We start from the raw sequence: 18,275 nt of genomic DNA on the forward strand, positions 1-18,275 counted from the left end.
GAGGAAACAAGGGGTCTTCCTTTCTGTCTGCAGCAGCACAGCTGTCATCTCAAGTTCTGATTGTTGGATCTGTATTACTGAAGGTAAATGGGACCCTCAGTTTGGCTTTCAGATCCCAGGTGGCATTTGCAAAGCCAAAGGTCTGATGGGTCGTGGGAGAGACATCTTCTTACTTCTAAAGCAGACAGAGTCGGAGGAAGGGTGGTCCAATGCTTAGGGCAATAGCATAGGTCTCAGGAGACAGGATCAATTCTCTGAATAAATGGGATCTGTTCACTGATATCAGTGGGAGCTAGACTAGGCCCGAAAGCATCTACAATTCTGGAATATCCCTCTGCCTTAATCAATCGCAAATGGTTGAGTGCCCAGGTGTAATGAATGTTCAACAGTTGTCTTGCAAGCAGCAAAACTGGTACAACTATAGAGATTTTAATCCCCTCCTGCAACACAGTAGTTCATCCATGCAGTTTTAACAACAGTGCTGACAACACTCTCCTCACCCCTCTGAATTTCCATGGGCCAGGGTAAAGGAATCACCTGCCATAACAACACCGTATCTAGTTAGATAAAATATCTGAAGCAGAATAAACTAGTCTGAGTGAACTGCTGCAACCTTTTAAAAATATATATTGCCTTGGATTTCAGATCATTATAATCCTAAAACAGATTTACACCATCACCTAGAATTCAGGCAAGAGGGTTTTCCTCTTGGATCAGTGACAGACACATCAGTCTTTTACAGATGCATCCACTATACATGTGAGCATCTTTACTCATGTAATATACTTGTCTTCCTAGACGTGAGTACTGGGTCGGACCCAGTCTGACCATGGAAAGTGGATTTGCCAGATTAAAGTGATAGCTATTCTTTTACAGAAGCATTTCTTTTAGCTGATTTCCTTGTAAATATCAGCCTGTCCTACTCCAGGCAGAGAACATGCAAACCCCAACTACCTTGCTGTGTAGCCACCAGCCACCTGCCTTCAGTGTGCAATGCTTGAAAAGCATGAAACTTGACTACAAACACTCTCTCTCTCTTTGGAGAGCTGAAAAGCAAAAGACCAAAATGTTACTTCATCACTTCATTTTCTAAGGTTTGTCCAACTACAGCACACAGAAATGAGCAAATTAGAGGATGCCCCATGTAATTACATTGTAATTGCACAGGTATTACATAGATATCTGAGTTAGGTGACATAAAACAATGCCAAGTTCAAGGAAAGAATGTTGTTTTTGCTCCCCTTGATTGGAAATATTGTTCTGTTTTCCATACACAGAGCAAAATATGCCCTGTTATTCTAGGTGACTTTTTAAGTGAAGAAAGAGAGACAAGGAAAGAACCAATATCATTTCACCTGTCAGGGATGGGGGAGATAATGCTTGGTCCTACCTTGAGTGCAGGGGACTGGACTACCAGTTCTGTGATTCTTTGATTCTGTCACATTACAATCCTTTTGACTGCCCTTCCCTTTAGCAGACAGACATTTTACATTTAAACAAATTGCAGCACATAGAAAACATAATCAAACCTTCCAATGGGAGTCAGTCATCTAACCTGCTTTGGTGCTTTTGAAAATCCTACTAAGTCTCTATTTTCATCTTTTGGTGTCTAAATACCTTTGAAAATCTGACCCACAGTCCTTTCATGTTTCCAGTCCCAAGACCCCATTATGGTAAGGTAAGAGTTAAACCTGATGACAGGTAGCCTCTCTCGTATACAATAGTGAAGAACTTTGCTTGTATCTTGTGCTGCTCCAAACCACCTTACACAATTTGTATTTAATATTAAATTGTTATTAGTGATGAGTCCAAGACACCACACTTCACTGCTGCTACGTAGTCGCACAGTACCATAAGGAGACAATTTGCAATGCACTTCCAAAACTAATACCTTCACCAGCTGATTATTTGCAGATACCATGTGTTCTTTTATTTGCAGCAGTGTTGTCTAGCGAGTAAAGCATTAGTCTAGACATCAGGAGACCTGAGTTCTAACCTTGGCTCTGCTGTGCAACCTCAGAAAAGTCACTTCCCCTCTCTGCAACTGTTTCTTTTCTCGCCCTTAGTTGGCTTATAGTGCAAGCTCTCAGGGCAAAGGCAGTCTCTCATTATGTGTGCAGACAGCACCTAGCACAATGGGTCACTCACCTCAGTTGAGACCTTTAGGCACTATTATAATATAAATAATACTACTAAGGTATAATGAGGAAAGTATCACAGAATAACTAGGAGCAAAGAGAGCTGGTGGCTGCATTTGTGATCAGTACAGTGCTTGGCGATGAAAGGTGCTGTAAATAGGTGGAAAAACCAGAAAGAAAAAAAAATGTAGGTCCCCTAAAATCAAAGGGAAATAAAGTCATGGAAAGAAAAGATGCTGTGGATTCAGAGAGCAGCCTGGTGGCACAGACCTGACCAAGGCTGACAGGAGTGTATGGCATGGAACCAGGACTGACTTCATTTGCATGCTGTGTGAACAGAAAATCTGTTCTTTCCCCTAAAGTTATTGCCCAGTCAGCTTCCCACCCAGCTCAGCAACCCACCTGGTCACTGATCTGAGCAACTGCCTCCTCCCAAGGGATTCTTCCACTTCTGGAGCATGCCTCTAGTTCCCAGATTCTGCTGCAGATGTGCACTGATGGAAATGTCACAGCAGCCACGCTTAAGATTCTGGGGTATATCCTAAGACCCTATGGTGCCCACAGCCTGATCAGAACCAATGACCTGGCCCCTCCCTGCCCCCCCCCTTTTTATTTCTGCAGGAGTGGGAAATTAATGGCCAAAAATTGTGCAGGCATAAAGAGCAATTCGGGAATAGCTTTCTTCTGAGTAGCTACAGCAATGCCAGTGTTCTTCCCTTAGGCTAATCAGATGACTCCCCTTGAATGAGACTGCCCTGCTGATTCATTAGTCACCCCTGCCCTAACCTCAAAGTGCATGTACCAGGCCCGAGGAATGAAGGTGTGTTTGGGAAGGTGTTCCTCTTACACTTGCTACAGGAGGGAGAGTAAACATTGCATTTTACAAGCCATGAAAGATGGTTTTGTAGGCAACAGGCCTGGTGGCCAGACGTCACTATTTCTATGCCCAGTCCTGCCACAGACTCAGTGCATCAGCAAGTCACTTTCCCTCAATTTCCCTACCTGTGAAATGGAGATCAGAACATTAAACTCCCACCCCAGGGGTGCTGCGAAGGTTCATTCATTCATATTTTCCAAGCACTCTAAGATCCTGATAGGGAAGGCACCGTAGACATGTAAAAGTTCATGTGCACTCGCAGGAGGATTTGCTTCCTTTGGAAGGCCCCTCCGCTAGGTCACTAGATCGCTTCTGCCTTTAAAGAGGGGAGAGCAGAAGGAAGCGATCCTGCCATTGAAGATAAGCCATTTGATGCTTCTCGGTCCTATGTCCAAGTGCGGCTGATCAGAACCCCTTCACCTGGTTACCCTGGATTACACACCGCATTGAAGGGTTCCACTTCTCCTTTCCTAGCAAAAGTCAAGTTTGGTAAAATCTTGCTTCAGAACCTGAGCCCATCTCATCCCAGCCCTATCAACCAAGTGCAGGGCTCGCCCAGATAAAAGATGCCACCCACGTGTGACCCAGTGGAAAATAATGTGTCTCGTTGCATTCATGGTTATGGGGCTTGGGAAGATGCATGGGAAATAATGTCATGATTGCCTTCCCACACCGGATGGATTCTTCTTTTGGTGTAAATCAGGAGCAAGTCCACTGAGCACAATGGTGTTACACCCGGGGCAAACTGGGAAGAGCAAGAGGAGAATCAGGCCACAATCTCTCTACCCGTTTTATCTCTCTATTGTCTTACTGCTCCGTTACCTGTGGAAAACCCCGAAGGCAGCAAGTGACAGAGTTCATTAGCGAGAAATGTACTCTTTTCTCAGCATTTCTGATTCCCATTATGCACCCCAGCATTCAGCAAGGCTTGCCAAGTTGCTCTTTGCTCTGACCACAGAGGCCAGGTCAGCCTTTGCAGAGCTGCAGCAAATAGAAGGATTTACCTAGGGCAGAGTTTACCAATTTCAATATTAAATCACTTCTAAAAAAAAAAATTGGTAAGCTGTATCCCACCTTTTATAGAACAGCTGGCAAACTGCACCTTGCCAAATATACCCTGCAGGCTGGTTGGGATTTGCAATTTAAGCTGGCTCTCCTGTACATTAAAATCATGTATTAAATTATTACACTAATAACTCATCTAAAATGCAACATCTATCTGTCTAACTAGGTTCTTATACAGATGCCCATCACCCTGGGATCTGAATTCTCATCTTCCACACAGGCACATTGGCAACTTTTAATTTTGTACAACTTTGCACCCTTTGGTCCAAGGCAACCTGTTTTAAACCATCAGGATATGCTACACGGCCCAGCTAACTCTCCTGAGCGGAGGTGAGTTGAACAGAGCGTGAGGGGACGGGAGAAGGATTTTATTCCAGGGGCAGAGGAAGAGGGGGAAAAGGTGAGGGATGAAAAGAGCTTTCCATGGCTATCAGCCCAGCCAGTGCATCTTCATCATTTTACAAGAGCATCAGACACCTGGCATATTCAGTACTGTTGATGCACTGAAATAAACTAAGACTGCAGCAATTCTCACTGCATACAATTAAGCCTGCAGATAACAGTGACTCACAGAAAGCAAAAACAACTGAACAGCAGGAGGACTAGATGGGTCAGGGACTGACAAAAGGAGATGGAATATTTCACCTTCTTCAGCAGTGACCAAAAGATGTCACCATTCCTTGGCCTCCTGGAAAGGAGTTGCTGGTCTCCATCCATTCCTAATGAAGCAAGTGTACACATCCCAAAACACGGCCACCTTTGTGGGCAGCCTCAAAGTGGCCATCATCTGAATGGGCCCTGGACACTGAACCCCCACCCCTTGCAGAGTAAGGATTGGGGAGGTTTATGTTCTACGGACAGAGCATCATCAGCTTCCAGGGATGGTTAGCCCAGCACCACCCATGATCTTGACATTCATTAAACCGAGTGAAGGGAAGTTTCAGGTTTTTCTTTACAAAGTTATGGGGGAAATGGGGTTAAGCCGTCTAACTGACAACACTGAAATAGTACAACCACCGAAACAGAAGCAATGGGAACTACAGGCGATAGGAAATGGTCTAATTTTGTAGTGCTCTTCCAGACAAAGTTTGAACTTTGGGTCAACTTTTTAAAAATGCCTGCAGTCCTCAACAGCACAGGAAGAATCAGGTTTAAACTTTAATGGGCTTGTTAATGTGCAGAAAAGAAACTCAGCTGAATATTCAAACTCAAACTTAGCAGGGCAAAATTCTGCTCTCAATGTCCCCCCAACGAACCACATCAATCCCAAAGATATTGAATGGTGTAACAGAGCAGAATTTGGCCCCATGTTCTCAAACGGCAAAGAAGCCTGTCACTTACTGGCTAGTGCCGGGAGATGCTCAGATTTAAACAGACGCCTTAATATGGGTTGAGACACAAAACAATTCCCCTGTCCTCCCCCAACCCTTCCATTCAAATGTCCCTAGTAAATCCAGTTACTTCCGCTCATCATATCTCCATGCTTTTAGCTTGTGGACAAAGTGACTGTGTTCCTTAATCATGGGAATAATCTTTTGTTTAACGCTCTCCTAACCAGAGTCTACAGAAGTAGGCATTAATGGCTAACAATTTCAAAAGTGACTCAGGGCCAGATTTTTAAATGTTTTTAGGCACCTAAAGATGCAGATAGGGATTTTCAAAAGAGGGCGCAAGTCCCATTGAAATCAATGGAAGTTAGGCACCTAACCTGCTTCACTACTTTTGAAAATTCCACCAGGTGCTTATCTGCATCTTTCAGTGCTTAAATACCTTTAAAACTCTGGCCATTAGGGGCCTGCCTTCCACTGGCTTTCAATGAGACTTAGACTCCTAAGTGACCAAATTGCCTTTGAAAATGGGACTTAGATGCTTTTGGAAATTGTACCCAATATCACATTATAGGGCCATATACATCATTGGTCTCATTGAAGAGGTACTGGAGCATCTGCAAATTTCCACTGAAGTTGCTTTTGAAAAATCAGGCTGCATATACACCTAGGTATTGCATATGGCTGGAGGCCTGTTTAATACATTACACTTGCATGTGATTTTGTGCAGCCTATGCATGTATCGATTTACTGTAGCTATCTGCAGACAAGCTGATCTGATACCAGCTTGTAGTTTATCTCTGTGTGCTAACCACTAAACTGTGAGGGCCCCCTGTATTTTTACTGTCAGCTGTCACTATATTTCCCACATGCAGCCTGAAAGTGCGTAAGCTGGCAGGAACAGAACTCAGACTGGATTTCCTAGAAACTTGATAATTGACAAGAAATGCAGAATTCTCCGACTGATTAATTTATTTATGACACTGGCACCCAACAAAAGCCAGAAACTTCAATTTCAATCAACAGGAGATCTTGCCACTACTATAACAGTGGAGAGAAGCAATGGAGTTGAGCTTAACCCCCTCATGAAGCTAGATGGAAAAGTTTTTGCTGCAGGCTCTTTGGTGATTAAAGCTCTATGCTCTCCCCTAGCAGAAGCTGAAATGGAAGTTGTTTTAGCATTTGGGGACAGACAAGCAAGTTAAATGAGGTTAGAATGAGAACAGCAGCCCTCATTATGGCAGAGGCTGAGCAGCGTTAACCACAGAGAGCAGGAGCTAACTTATAGCTGTGTGTTTATTGTTACCTGCAACATGTTAAAGAAACTCCCTCTCCAGATAACATCAGCACCCTCTCTCAGCACACACAATTCTCCAAAGGACGAGAAGTAGCAGCAGCAGCAGCAATGCTCTCTGCTTTAACGTGTGTTTTGATGAGACAGAGTTAAAACTTGGTGCCCACATGGTAAGCTTGGGATTTGGTGGACACAAGATATTTCCAAGATCTTGCGTGAGCCACTTACTGCGGGCTCAATAATGAAATCATTCTAATATTTAGATGAGGTAGAGGTGGTTTCTCTGTGAGACAGTAAAAGTGATCAAAGCTTCCCCTTCTCCAAATCTCTCCCTCCAAAGTCAGATCCTTGTCCCTCTCTAAGTATTTAAAAAAAAAAAAAAACAGCTAGAGAAGGGAGAACCACGTGAGAGAAGCATTTGTGTAGGCAATAAAACAGTCTTAAAACTGATCCAAGATCAGAGTGCTTTGCCTTATCATCAGTTCTCCCTAAATGTGTTCCTCGATTCCTCAGGCTCCTATACAGGGAGGGAGGGGGGAGGTCGCCTGCAGCAGCTCCCGTTACCATAAAAGTTGTGGGGTTTAGGGGTGGAGAGGAGGGGTGGTTACAATTTCAACCCACGCATTTTGCAAAACTCGCAAGTCAAATATTTTTACCCCCTTCTCCCACCTACTAAAAAAAAAAACAGCTGCAAAAAAAAAAAATTGCCCCAAGGGAAAAGATTCTCATGAAGCCCTCCCCAGGAGGGGCAAGAATTTTAGAACCTGGTCCAACAGAACCTAGGGGGCCGAAATGCAACAGACACTCAACCAACCATCCTTCCTAACGTAAGCTAGGGACCAGCACTAGTTACAACAGACACTTCTCCCTCTGTGATCGCCTTCCCAGGATCAGGGGTCCCATCAGTGCAGACGACACATTTCCCAGCATAGTGAAATTAACCCTAACCACCAAGAGCAGAGATTCCAGATCCTTGACCAAAGGATCAAGCAGCGAAATTAACGCTGCCCCCCAAAAGCCCAGATCACAGACCTAAGGCTCCAGCAGTGAATTAACCCTAACCCCCGAGATCACAGGTCACAGAGCCAAGACTCCAGCAGTGAAACTTACCAATCACCTCTACCAGCAAAGATCAGAGCGCACAGACCAGAGCCACGGAGATGCACCAACCCACCCCCACCCGCCCAGAACACGGGTCCCAGACCCCTAAGAGCAAGGCTCCAGCAATTAACCCCCCCACACACACACCTACCCCCTAGCTCCTGCGGGGGTGGGAGGCAGCAGCCGGCAAGCTTACCCGGGGAAGGGAAGAACTCTACATCCACCTTCTCGGTTTTGATGATGGTCAGGGTGGGTTTCAGGTCCACAGCCGCCTTCATGGTTCGCTCCCGGATTTCCTCGGCTGATGTTGAAATAGTCACTGCCAGGGAGCGGGGGGAGGAAAGGTTTGGTGCCTGGATTCCCGGTGCCCTCTGCTGGGAAGGGTGCTCCGCGCCCCTGCCGTGCGCCCCTGCCTGGCGCAAAGTTGGGCACTTGGAGAAGAAGGGGGAGTGTCTCTCCTCGCCTCCCTCCCTCCTTCCCCGGTCCGCTCTCAGTCTGCTCCTGCTCCTTCTCCTCCTCGGCTGGCCGGGCTCGGTATCCCTCCCTTCTCTCCCTCTCTCTCTTATTCTGCTAGGGCGGATCTTCTCACAGCCGGCGCCGCTGCTCAGTCGCCCCCCCACCCCAGCAAGCAGCGGTTGGGGTGAGGAGCTCCGAGCTGCAGGGAAGGGGAGGGAAATGGGCCGGGCTCAGCTTAGTGACAGCGGCCGGGGGCGGGATCCGGCTTCCTCCGCCCAGCCGGCCTCAAGTCAGCGGGTTTCAAAAGCCCCGAGAGAGGCGCGCAGGGTGCCGGGCGCCTTGGAGCGGGCAGGGCGCACCATCCCCTCCACAGGGCAGAAGGGCCCTGCCCCACCCCGCGGAGGGAGGGGAAGGTCCCTGCCCACCTGGAGGGTGCAATGGAGAAAAGGTCCCATGTTCCGTCCATAGCGTCTGGGTGAAGTCCCCTACCCCATAGACAGGGGCTGGGTAGGGGGAAAGCCCCATGCCTAGCCAAGTGGAGAGGGGCTGAGAAGGCCCCATGCCCTAGCTATACACTCAAGTAGGGGGAAAGGCTCCCCTGCACCATCTGTAGGCAGGGCCCCCACATGGGGGGGAAGGGTACACTTTAGGGGGGCAGGCCCAGTCCAGGCTGCAACCCCCATGGGTATGCACGTGGAAGGGGGCACGTTACAAGTTTGTACTGGGCCCCAAAAATGCATGCTTGGGCCCTGTCTACAGGGCGGGCAGAGAGAAAGTTCCTTGCCCCTTCCATAGGGCGGGCTTGGAGGGGAAGGTCCCATGAAAAAGTCCTCTCAAATGTAATAGGGTTACTCACACACCTTCCCCCCGAGATGCTATAGAACTTATTCTGAAAACCTAGGGAGAATTGAATAGAGAGATTAAAGCCTCCTTTCCCATTGCACAACAAGGATCTCATTCTCTAGTACTGCCTATAGATCTTTTCTAAAAGGGATGGATAAGAATAAGCAGATGAGACATGGCATGGATGATACCACAGTTTGGTCTCAGATATACACATAGAGCTTGAGCACAGCCCATTGAAGTCAATGGAGACCCTCTCCATGGATTTCAGTGGGCTCTAGACCAGGCCCAACCAGTAGATAATTGTATTGCTACATGCCTTCATACAGCCTTCTACCACCCCGAGCTTCTGTTCACATTTAAAAACTGAACTAAAAGACATTTATTTATACGAAAAACAGCACTGGGAATCTTTGATTGGGATTCTATGAGAAAACACAACTTGTCATGGCCAATTCCCCCGTGCAGACACTTTTGATTCTCCAAGATGACATCTTGTTGAATCCAAGACAACTGCATTCCTCCTGCAGAAGAGAGGTACCCTTCGCTCCCTCACCTGAACTGTTGGAGTTGCTGCATGCTGTTACACAGTCTGATGCACTTCACACCAGAAGTAGCTGCATTTGTTGTGTATGTGTGCTGCATGTATGCTAAGGGAAGTGCATGTGTGCTGAGGAGGGTGGGTGTGTATGTTTTTGTGTATGCATAGGGAGGGGACAGAGAGGGACAAACAGACAGAGAAAGTGTGTGTGTGTACATGCACGGTGTGCATGCATGGGATGGCTGGAAGTTATTCAGTACAGCTCCAGCTTGCACAAATGGTTTGTAAAAGAGCTTGAAAGGTGCTATAAAGACGTGAGATCAATATCATGCCAGTATGTCATGAACTTAACTGAAGAGCAGAATCTCGGTTTTCACATAAAATATGTTTTATAGGTAGCAAAAACTTCAGACCACAAACGGCAGAGCAAGAAAGGAGCTTATGACTCAGAGATGTCAATTTACCGGTATAAGTGTAAAAAGACCAAAACAAATGTCCTTAGCAACCTGCCGTTGTGGTTCTCTCACTCTCAGAATCTAACAGTCTCCGTTTCACGCTAAAAGAGACTGGATCATTTTACTCAGAGATGGGCTGAATTCTACACTCCAGATGTGAACATCACAGAACCTTGAGGCAGTCTGAGTTTGGATCCAAATTTTATGCTGCTTCTATTACCTAGAAAAGGATGAACCAAAATCCCAATTCCAATCAGGTATAAAATCTGAACAGATTAGCCTAGACTCACCTCCAGAGTTTACCTATGGCCAGACGCAGATACAAACTTTGTGGCTCAGGGCTGTTTATAGAAGAAAGAGCAAAGTGGCTTTGGGGTTGAGTGACTAGGACACGGAGTTAGGAGTCATGGTGCTTGCTGGCCAAATTTTCCAAGGTATTTATTATTTATTTTATTATATTAATAATAGAATATTATATTATATTTATTATTTCCAAAGTATCCACCTAAAGAAGCAGACAGGCACCCAGTGGGATTTCAAAGGTGCTGAAACAGATTAGGCTCCTGACTCCCATTGAAAATCAATTAAATGTACAGGATACAACCACAAAAGGATTTAGGCACCATTCAAAACCCTCACTCAGCTGCTGCCTAGCCCCAGAGGCAACTACATTCCTATTGCTGTTAAGTTTCTGCTGGTAAAGTCCTTTAGACACCTAAGCTTCCGCCTGTAGGCATGTGCAAAACTGCCTGTATTCTGACATCACTGAGCTGTTTGGCACCCTACTTCATGCTTGGCAGGATTCTCCTTCTAGGCATACCCAGAAGCCTGGAACAGTAGCACACCTACCACATCCAAACAATAGCCAGGGACTCAGCAGTGCCATGCCTAAATCCCTTTGCAGATCTAGCCCCAGGTGTGTAACTCACTTCAATGCTTTTCAAAATCTTACTAAGCATCTATCTGCATCATTAGGAACCTAAATCCCTTTGTACATCTAGTCCTAAAGCCCCTTTACACCACTCTGGCAATGGAAAGGGGTCTTAGTGCAAATGAGAACCAGGCTCCAAATTCTATTCCCAGCTCAGCCTCTGATTCACTGTGTGAGCTAAAAAAAAAGAGAGTCAGTCACTTAACCTCTGTGCCTCAGTTTCCGCATGGGAATACTAATTCCCACCCACTTTTGAGAAGTGCTCTGAGATCTGCACATGGAAAACTGTGCAGAAATGAAAAGCATTCCTCTTTGGTATCTAATGCAGCAATAAAACTGGAGCTCTGAAGCTGAAAAAGAATGATCAATAGTAATACACGGTTCTTATTTCACACTGTTCCTCTGTTTATGAGATGTTGGACTGAGGGCTCGGATTTCCCATTTGCTCTCCTTGCAGATTTTTATTTTAGTTTTGCTCCCTCTCCTTGGGAAACAGGGAGAGACACAAAGTGGAAATGAGTAACTGAAAGGACTTTAGAAGGAGGAGGCAATAGCAGGACCTTTCCAGTTCAAAATCAAAAGCTGATGCAAAAGAAACAGCTGCCCTGCTGTAGGACTTGTTCCAGTGCAAGCTTGGGAAGAGAAACATGATGCAATTTACACAGGCCGATAATCTTTCCCTTCCTATGTTTCCCTGGAATGCTGTAGCCTCAAGGACTATGCATGTGTAGCATATATACATGCATTCTGTAATTTGCCATGGGGAATGGTGTGTTGTGGGGTGGGGAGACCGGTTACATGGCTGGCTGCAGACTTTTGGCTGTAATGATGAAGCCATCAAAATGCACCTGTGGTCCCCGCAGTATTAAAATGACCCAACCATTCAGCGGCGTTCGATAATCCAGGCAGTTCACGTCAAGCCCCTGCCTCCTGCAGCAAACCACAATCCTCAGAATGAAACAGATGAGACACGCTACGAGAGGAGACTTGCTCAGAGTCTCACCCCAATGGCTGGCTGATGGGATGGGCTGTCAGCATCATCCATGAGAGCAGACCCAGGAGCGAGAATGGAAGGGTCAGCCAGTGGGATACACAGAGTGCTGTAATGACAGGCAGGAGAACTAAAAAGCTGTGCCAGAGGTGCCAAAGCCCTCATCCCCTGTATTCTAGCCCTACTCCCACAAGACGATAACTGTTGGCTTAGACCTACTGCAAGTGATAAAATCCCATGGACTGGCTGGGATCCCGTGCACCTGAAGTGAGCGCCTTCTCTTCTGGTCAAATAAAATAAAGATGTTTCTTGCCACTAGAATGTGTTTTTTATTAGGAAATATATTTAGGTATACGCAAACGCTCTTGGACTCCCCACTAAGTTCTGGCCCAGCCAAACAAACGAGATGAGGTCACAGCATGATGAGACAGAAGTTTGGGGGAGCAAGAAGCTACAACCCTATTTCACTTCACTACTCTGGGGATGAAAAGGAGGCACTAAAATCCAACCACAAATTCTGGAAAACCAGAGCTGGAGCCAGTGCTGGTAGGAGAACCCAGAAGATTAGGAGAGAGGGAGCATCTGGGAAGCTGGCTGCAGACAGAGAATCCTAGTAATGAAGCCTCTCTCTCTTTCGGACCAGCTACACTGCTACCTTAATTTGTACTCACTTCAGAGCTTGAGACATAAAAGCACCAACTCTGAACTCCAGCTGAGACACTAAAGGGCTATGTGTTTGGGAAGGCATGGAAAGAGCAGTTTCAGCTGGGATGTGACCATTTGCAGTTCAAGTCCTTCCAGACGTGAGCTAGCCTCAGCTCTTGCCAGACTAATTCTTGTTTGCAGTTGTTAGAAAAATCTGTCCTCTTGATCATTCGAGATTCCCCTGCCTTTCCATACTCTCTCTTGTTATTTAATGTTCATAGCCATTAAGCTTCTCTCCTACAGAGGAGGATGTGATCTCACGGCTGAGATCGACCCTCTTCTCACTGATATACTAAAAAAGATGCTGTTGTTCAGAGATAACCATTTGCCCTCTTTCCACAAAAGAGCTTGGTTGTTTCGCAATCATTGGGAACAAAGAAAGGGCAGACAATAAAGTACCCCTTGTTCCCAAGAAGGCTGACTAGCCTTTGTCATTTTTTTAATAATAAATAATAATAATAATAAATGAATTTAGTGTTGGTGAAAGGTGTCCCGGATTGGGGTCTCATTTGTGACTTGGGGTTAGCATGTCTTTCTGGTTCTGACCCTTTCAATTTGGCAGAGCCAAACTGCAGTCCTTTAAATAACCATTCTGTGAACATCCAGATTTCAGGCAGCTGTAATGCCCCCTCTCTTCCCCTCCTCCAAATTTTCCCTCTCTTATTGTCGAGGAGACAACACGTTCTCAAAATGATGTACTACTGACTGCATAAAGAAATCACTTCCTTCCCCTCCCCCCAACCACTGAAATGCAATCAGCTCTGGGGCGAAATGCAGCAGCTGTTTTAACAGCGCTCAGCAACACTAGGGCAGGAAATTAAGAATACCATATCCAGTTAAAACTGTAGGGGGATATTTACAACAGAATGTAATTAGTCAAATTGGAGCCCTATCCAAAATTGCAAATGAGATTTTTTTTTAATGGCTGCAAGTGGTCAGGGCCTTGGTTTGATGTCCCATCAAGTAAACCATATCCAGAGGGCATCAGACAAAAATCAGGAGCAAAGGGAACAAATGGCACGTGATTCCAAGGGGAGACAGAGACATGAAAGGATTTTCACAAGAGGGTCATTGATGGAAAGAACAGCAGCCACCTCTCCAAGAAAGGAAAAGAACAGGGAGGGGGGTGCTGGGTGTGGAGCTGGTCAAAGGCAATGTGAGGAAAATGTAAGTGGCTGCCACCAGTGTTCCTCGGGGAGATACCTTTCCTGGAATTCAAGATTATAGGAGAAATTCTTTCAAGCACCGTAATAGCTCGGAAGAGGCGGTTGGTTGATGCTGGTAAATGGGACTGGACTGGTAGCCTAGTGACCCACGTCTTTTCTTTATAGACAGGGAGCAGCAGTGTAAGTGTCAGCATTAGTCAGCATGATCTGTGTGTCCTTCCTCTGTACCTGATCTCCAGGGAATGACAGTCTGTTACAGCCTCTGCCTACAGGACCCGGAGCTTTAGCTTGAGCTGCAGAGCCTCAAGGTTTTAGATCTAGAGGGCTTTAGTTGGGTCCCCAATACCGGCTAAGATTGCAGCCTTCATTACACAAATGGGGGCTCCTCCAGCATCCAGACTGCTCTGGCCTGCAATGCCCAGGACACACTAGTTGCTGTGTGTCACAGGCCAGTGATTTGCAGTGGATGGAAGCCACTTTTATCTTACCTTGAGAGCCTGGCTCTGTAGCTTAAGCTGGAAATCATGTATTTTAACTCTGGAGGTCCCCAGTGAACCAAGCTCAAGATGACAGTTATCACACAAGCTTCCCCTAATTGCCCCTTGGTGCTGATGGGGGGGATTGTCTCTGAAAGACAGCCTCCACTACTACCCTGATTAGCTTCTCAGCAGAGATGGCTCACAAAGGTACCCTCCTGGTGTCAGCTATGACCCCCCTCACCCTCAACTGTGCACTGGAAACAGGATTCTGGCCACTGGTTCTGCTCGCACAGAGCTCTACACAGCCATAAGGGGGTAACAGCTTTGGTTCCCTAGAGTGGATTGAAACGGAATCATTTTAAGGAGACTCTTGACTAGCCAGTCCATGTCCTGGCTAGGTAACACGTCTGTGCTGGATTTGATTAGTGGAGCGCGTTAGCACTCATTCATTACCTTGCTTGGAGAGCTGGGTGGGTGGAAATCTCTGTAACACACACTGAAGTATTGGCTGCTCCCAGAGTGTTCTAACTCCTCTGCTCATCTAGCTGCATTGAACTGTTCATAAAAGTACCCCGGCTTTTTAGTGACGTAGCTCTAGACTCTTCACATTTACTCCAAACACAACAAGCAGCCAGACTTCCTCACCCCATGCCACTGCTGGGTTGCCATTATTCCATTCTGAATGTCACCCTCACACTCTGCTTTGCTCAGGTTCAATATGCAGCATCTCTGCTATTCCAACCCTGGCCTTCTTTGGAACCAAGAGCAGCAAATGTCAACAAGCTCAGAAGCTTTGTAATATGAAGAAACCGGGGGCAGGCTGAGACCCAGAGAACTTCTTTGTGCTTCTGACTTGGACTTTAGCATTCCCTAGATCTCTGGCAGTGAATGAATCGTGAACGCACTCACGCTGCATTACTAGAAATGAGCTAGACTGGAACACCAGCTCTGACCCCACTTGCACTTCAGGGCAATTCTGATTCTTATTCTGAGTTCATCTCTATACGTTGCCCAGCCTCTCCCTTCACCCCTGACTGTAGATTTAATCAGCTCTGTTGTCCTCCTCCATAAAGAAATGGGGAATTTTGTTCCCAAATGTGCAATGGAATCACACGCGACAACTCTGATAAACCAGAGGAAAGTTTTCCATGCAGCAAGCAGCTATTTGGAATGCATATTTCTCTGCTTCGTCATGGCTATTTAACAACTTCACTCCAAGAAGGATCACGGGAGAACCGCAATTTGTTTCCATGAGGGCACTGGCAGTCAGACAGTCCCAGCTCAAACTTCAGCCTACTACAATTCCTAGCCCAAGAAATTGCAGCCATCAAACAAATACAATTGTGCATATGTTGGCGGTTTCAGACACTTGAGAAAAATGGACATGGGTGGTTCGGGAAATGAAATTTTAGAGCACATCCCTCAACACCCTAAGGATGGCCATATGGGAAAGACCCCAGTCAGTAGCTTAGGAGCAGAAGTGGTGAGGAATTTTTTGACAAAGTGTATTTTCATTGAAAAATGCTGATTCATTGAAACCAAAACAGTTCAAGGGGACTGAAGAGACGAGGTAAGTGAGGTAATATTTTTTATCCGACCAACTTCTATTGGTGGAAGGTACAAGCTTTCAAGCTACACAGAGCTTTTCTTCAGGTCACAGGAACATGTCAGTTTCGATGAATTTCCCAATTTGAAAATAAAAAAAACGTTGAAAAAAGTTTCAACGTTTTTGAAACAAAATGTTTGAGGGCTTTTTTGTTTGTTTGCTTCTTTCAAAACACCTTTTCATTTTGAAATTTAACTTAAATTAACAATAAAAAAAGTCACAAAGAAAAAAGGTTGAAGTGAGAATGAAACATTTTAATTGACCTGAACTGACATTTTTTTCAGTTTGTTGGTCCCTGAAAATTTTTGGAGCTTTCATCCCCATTCCAGATGAGAACATTTTTCAAAATCCCAAAAATTCTCACAGAATGGGAAAATAGGTTCCCAGCCTAGCCCCACTCAGCAATTGCACATTCAATTCCTGGTGGTGTCAGATACTTCCTCTGTGACCTCGTGCACGTCATTCTTTGTGTCTCAGTTCCCCATCTTTACTATCATAAAATAATAATAATAATAATACTTTCCTGCTCTACAGAGGTGTTGTAAAGACAAACCCATAAATACGTGGGAAGAACTCAGCTTCTGTAGCAGTGCAGGCTGTGTAATTACAGAGAGAGAGAACCTTTACACTGGCTTGGATGGAAAGAATCACTAGAGGGAAAAGTCTGGTTAGTCATCTTTCCTATCAGACTAGCATCTGGAGGCTCCAGTCAGGGCCCCTCTGTGCCAGGTGCTGTACACACATATAATGGAAAGACAGTCTCCGCCCCAGAGAGATGTCAATCAAACATATGATGAGACACAACAGGTGGACACAACACACAGATGGAGGAAGCTCAAGATAAGGATTATGATTAGCGTAACAAGCTGTGTTCACCGCACACCAGCTGCCTAGCTATGGAGCTGCAGGCTAATTTTCTGCTAGTGTGTTGTTGAAAGCATGAATGGGCCCTGTCCCAGTACAGTCCTAATCTGTCCTCTCCCCAGTTCTGCTCCTTTGGAAAGGAGGCACTCATTTGGGAGCGATTTGAAGGGTTCTTTCGAATGAGCTGTGCACACTTGCAGTGCAGGATTTTGTCTGTGTGCATTTCGAATAGCAAAGTCTTGCTCAGCGCTCTCTGCATTGGAACTCTCGCCCCTCCCAATTGTCTCTGCTTGGCAGCCCTGCCTTATAGCGAATAAACGACAGAGAAAATACTCCCGCTCTACACGTGTTTGCATTTTTCAGGGTGGGTGTTTTGGACGGCAATCCTGGCTCCACAACAATACTGCTCTTGTTCTGCCTTGCGCTACAGAGCAGGCTTGAATAGATCTGTCTAAAATTATAAGCGGGGCAGCCCCTGGGCTCTGAGAGATCACAGGCCGCATGCTAGGCCTGAACAAAGACCCCGCTATTTCCTAACAATTAGCCCAGCTAAAAGGACATCTATCTCCTGCTATTAGAGCCACCACGTGCCTCCAAGTCAGTCCATTGTACAGCTAATTAAATAACATGCCTCTCTCCCCATGAGGGTCTCCTGATTAGCTTTCCTCAGCTCCTATTCCTTGCCAGTACAAATGAGAAGGAGACAGCAGATCAGCAGGGCCCTCCAACCCAGTGGCAATATCACCACCATCATCACCCATTACTTCAGTCTTTTAAATATGTTTAAAAGAGTAGAATGGACATCTCGGGATACAGAGGTTTTAGGAGTACAAGATCATTTTCCTCCCTATCTGTCTGCCCACCCCCAACTCCCATAATGGATAGCTAGTAATATCATGCATGCCTGCAGCTCCCATTGGCTTCAACTGGAGTTGTGGACACTCAGCGCTTCTGCAAATCAGACCCTTTGTATTCATACATTCAAAGATGTTTAAGGCCAGGGACCATTGTGATTATCTAGTGGGACCTCCTGCATAGCACAGGCCAGGGAATTTCACCCAGCAATTCCTACACCCAATTGCCGGTCGAGCTGAGAGCATATATTTCAGAAGATATATATACTTAGTGGTGATGTAAAGACCCCATGCGATGGAGAATCCACCACATCTCTTGGTAAGTTTTTCCAATGGTTAATTACCATCACTTAAAAACCCTGTGCCTTCATTCAAATCTGAATTTGTCTAGCTTTAGTTTCCAGCCACTGGACCTGTCATGCCTTTGTTGTATAGACTAAAGAACCTATTCGAAATCTCTCAAAGCACTGAATATTTATTGATTAATCTTCACAAACCCCTCTGAGGTGGGTTAATATTTCTCTCCCCTTTTGACGGACAAGCAAACTGAAGCAGAGAGGTTAAATGACTTAGCCAAGGTA

At 45.8% G+C, this 18,275-nt stretch overlaps 1 protein-coding gene across 2 annotated transcripts in view; it reads right to left on the reverse strand.

Moving 5' to 3' along the window:
* The window catches only part of ETS1 (ETS proto-oncogene 1, transcription factor), a 104,248-nt gene that overhangs the window by 60,463 nt on the left and 25,510 nt on the right, over nucleotides 1-18,275 (reverse strand). Inside the window, exon 1 of one of the 2 annotated variants that reach the window (XM_067563660.1) lies at nucleotides 8,000-8,430. The exons of the other annotated variant lie outside the window; for it this stretch is intronic. Within the exon in view, the coding sequence (XP_067419761.1) occupies nucleotides 8,000-8,081 (82 nt within the window). The 5' untranslated portion in view covers nucleotides 8,082-8,430. Of the gene's footprint in view, nucleotides 1-7,999; nucleotides 8,431-18,275 lie in introns of those variants that run through there. 2 annotated transcript variants of the gene reach the window in all.

This window comes from Emydura macquarii, unplaced genomic scaffold (assembly GCF_026122565.2).
Source record: "Emydura macquarii macquarii isolate MOO-44397 ecotype Brisbane River unplaced genomic scaffold, CSIRO-AGI_Emac_v2 contig_312, whole genome shotgun sequence".
NCBI lineage: Eukaryota > Metazoa > Chordata > Testudines > Chelidae > Emydura > Emydura macquarii.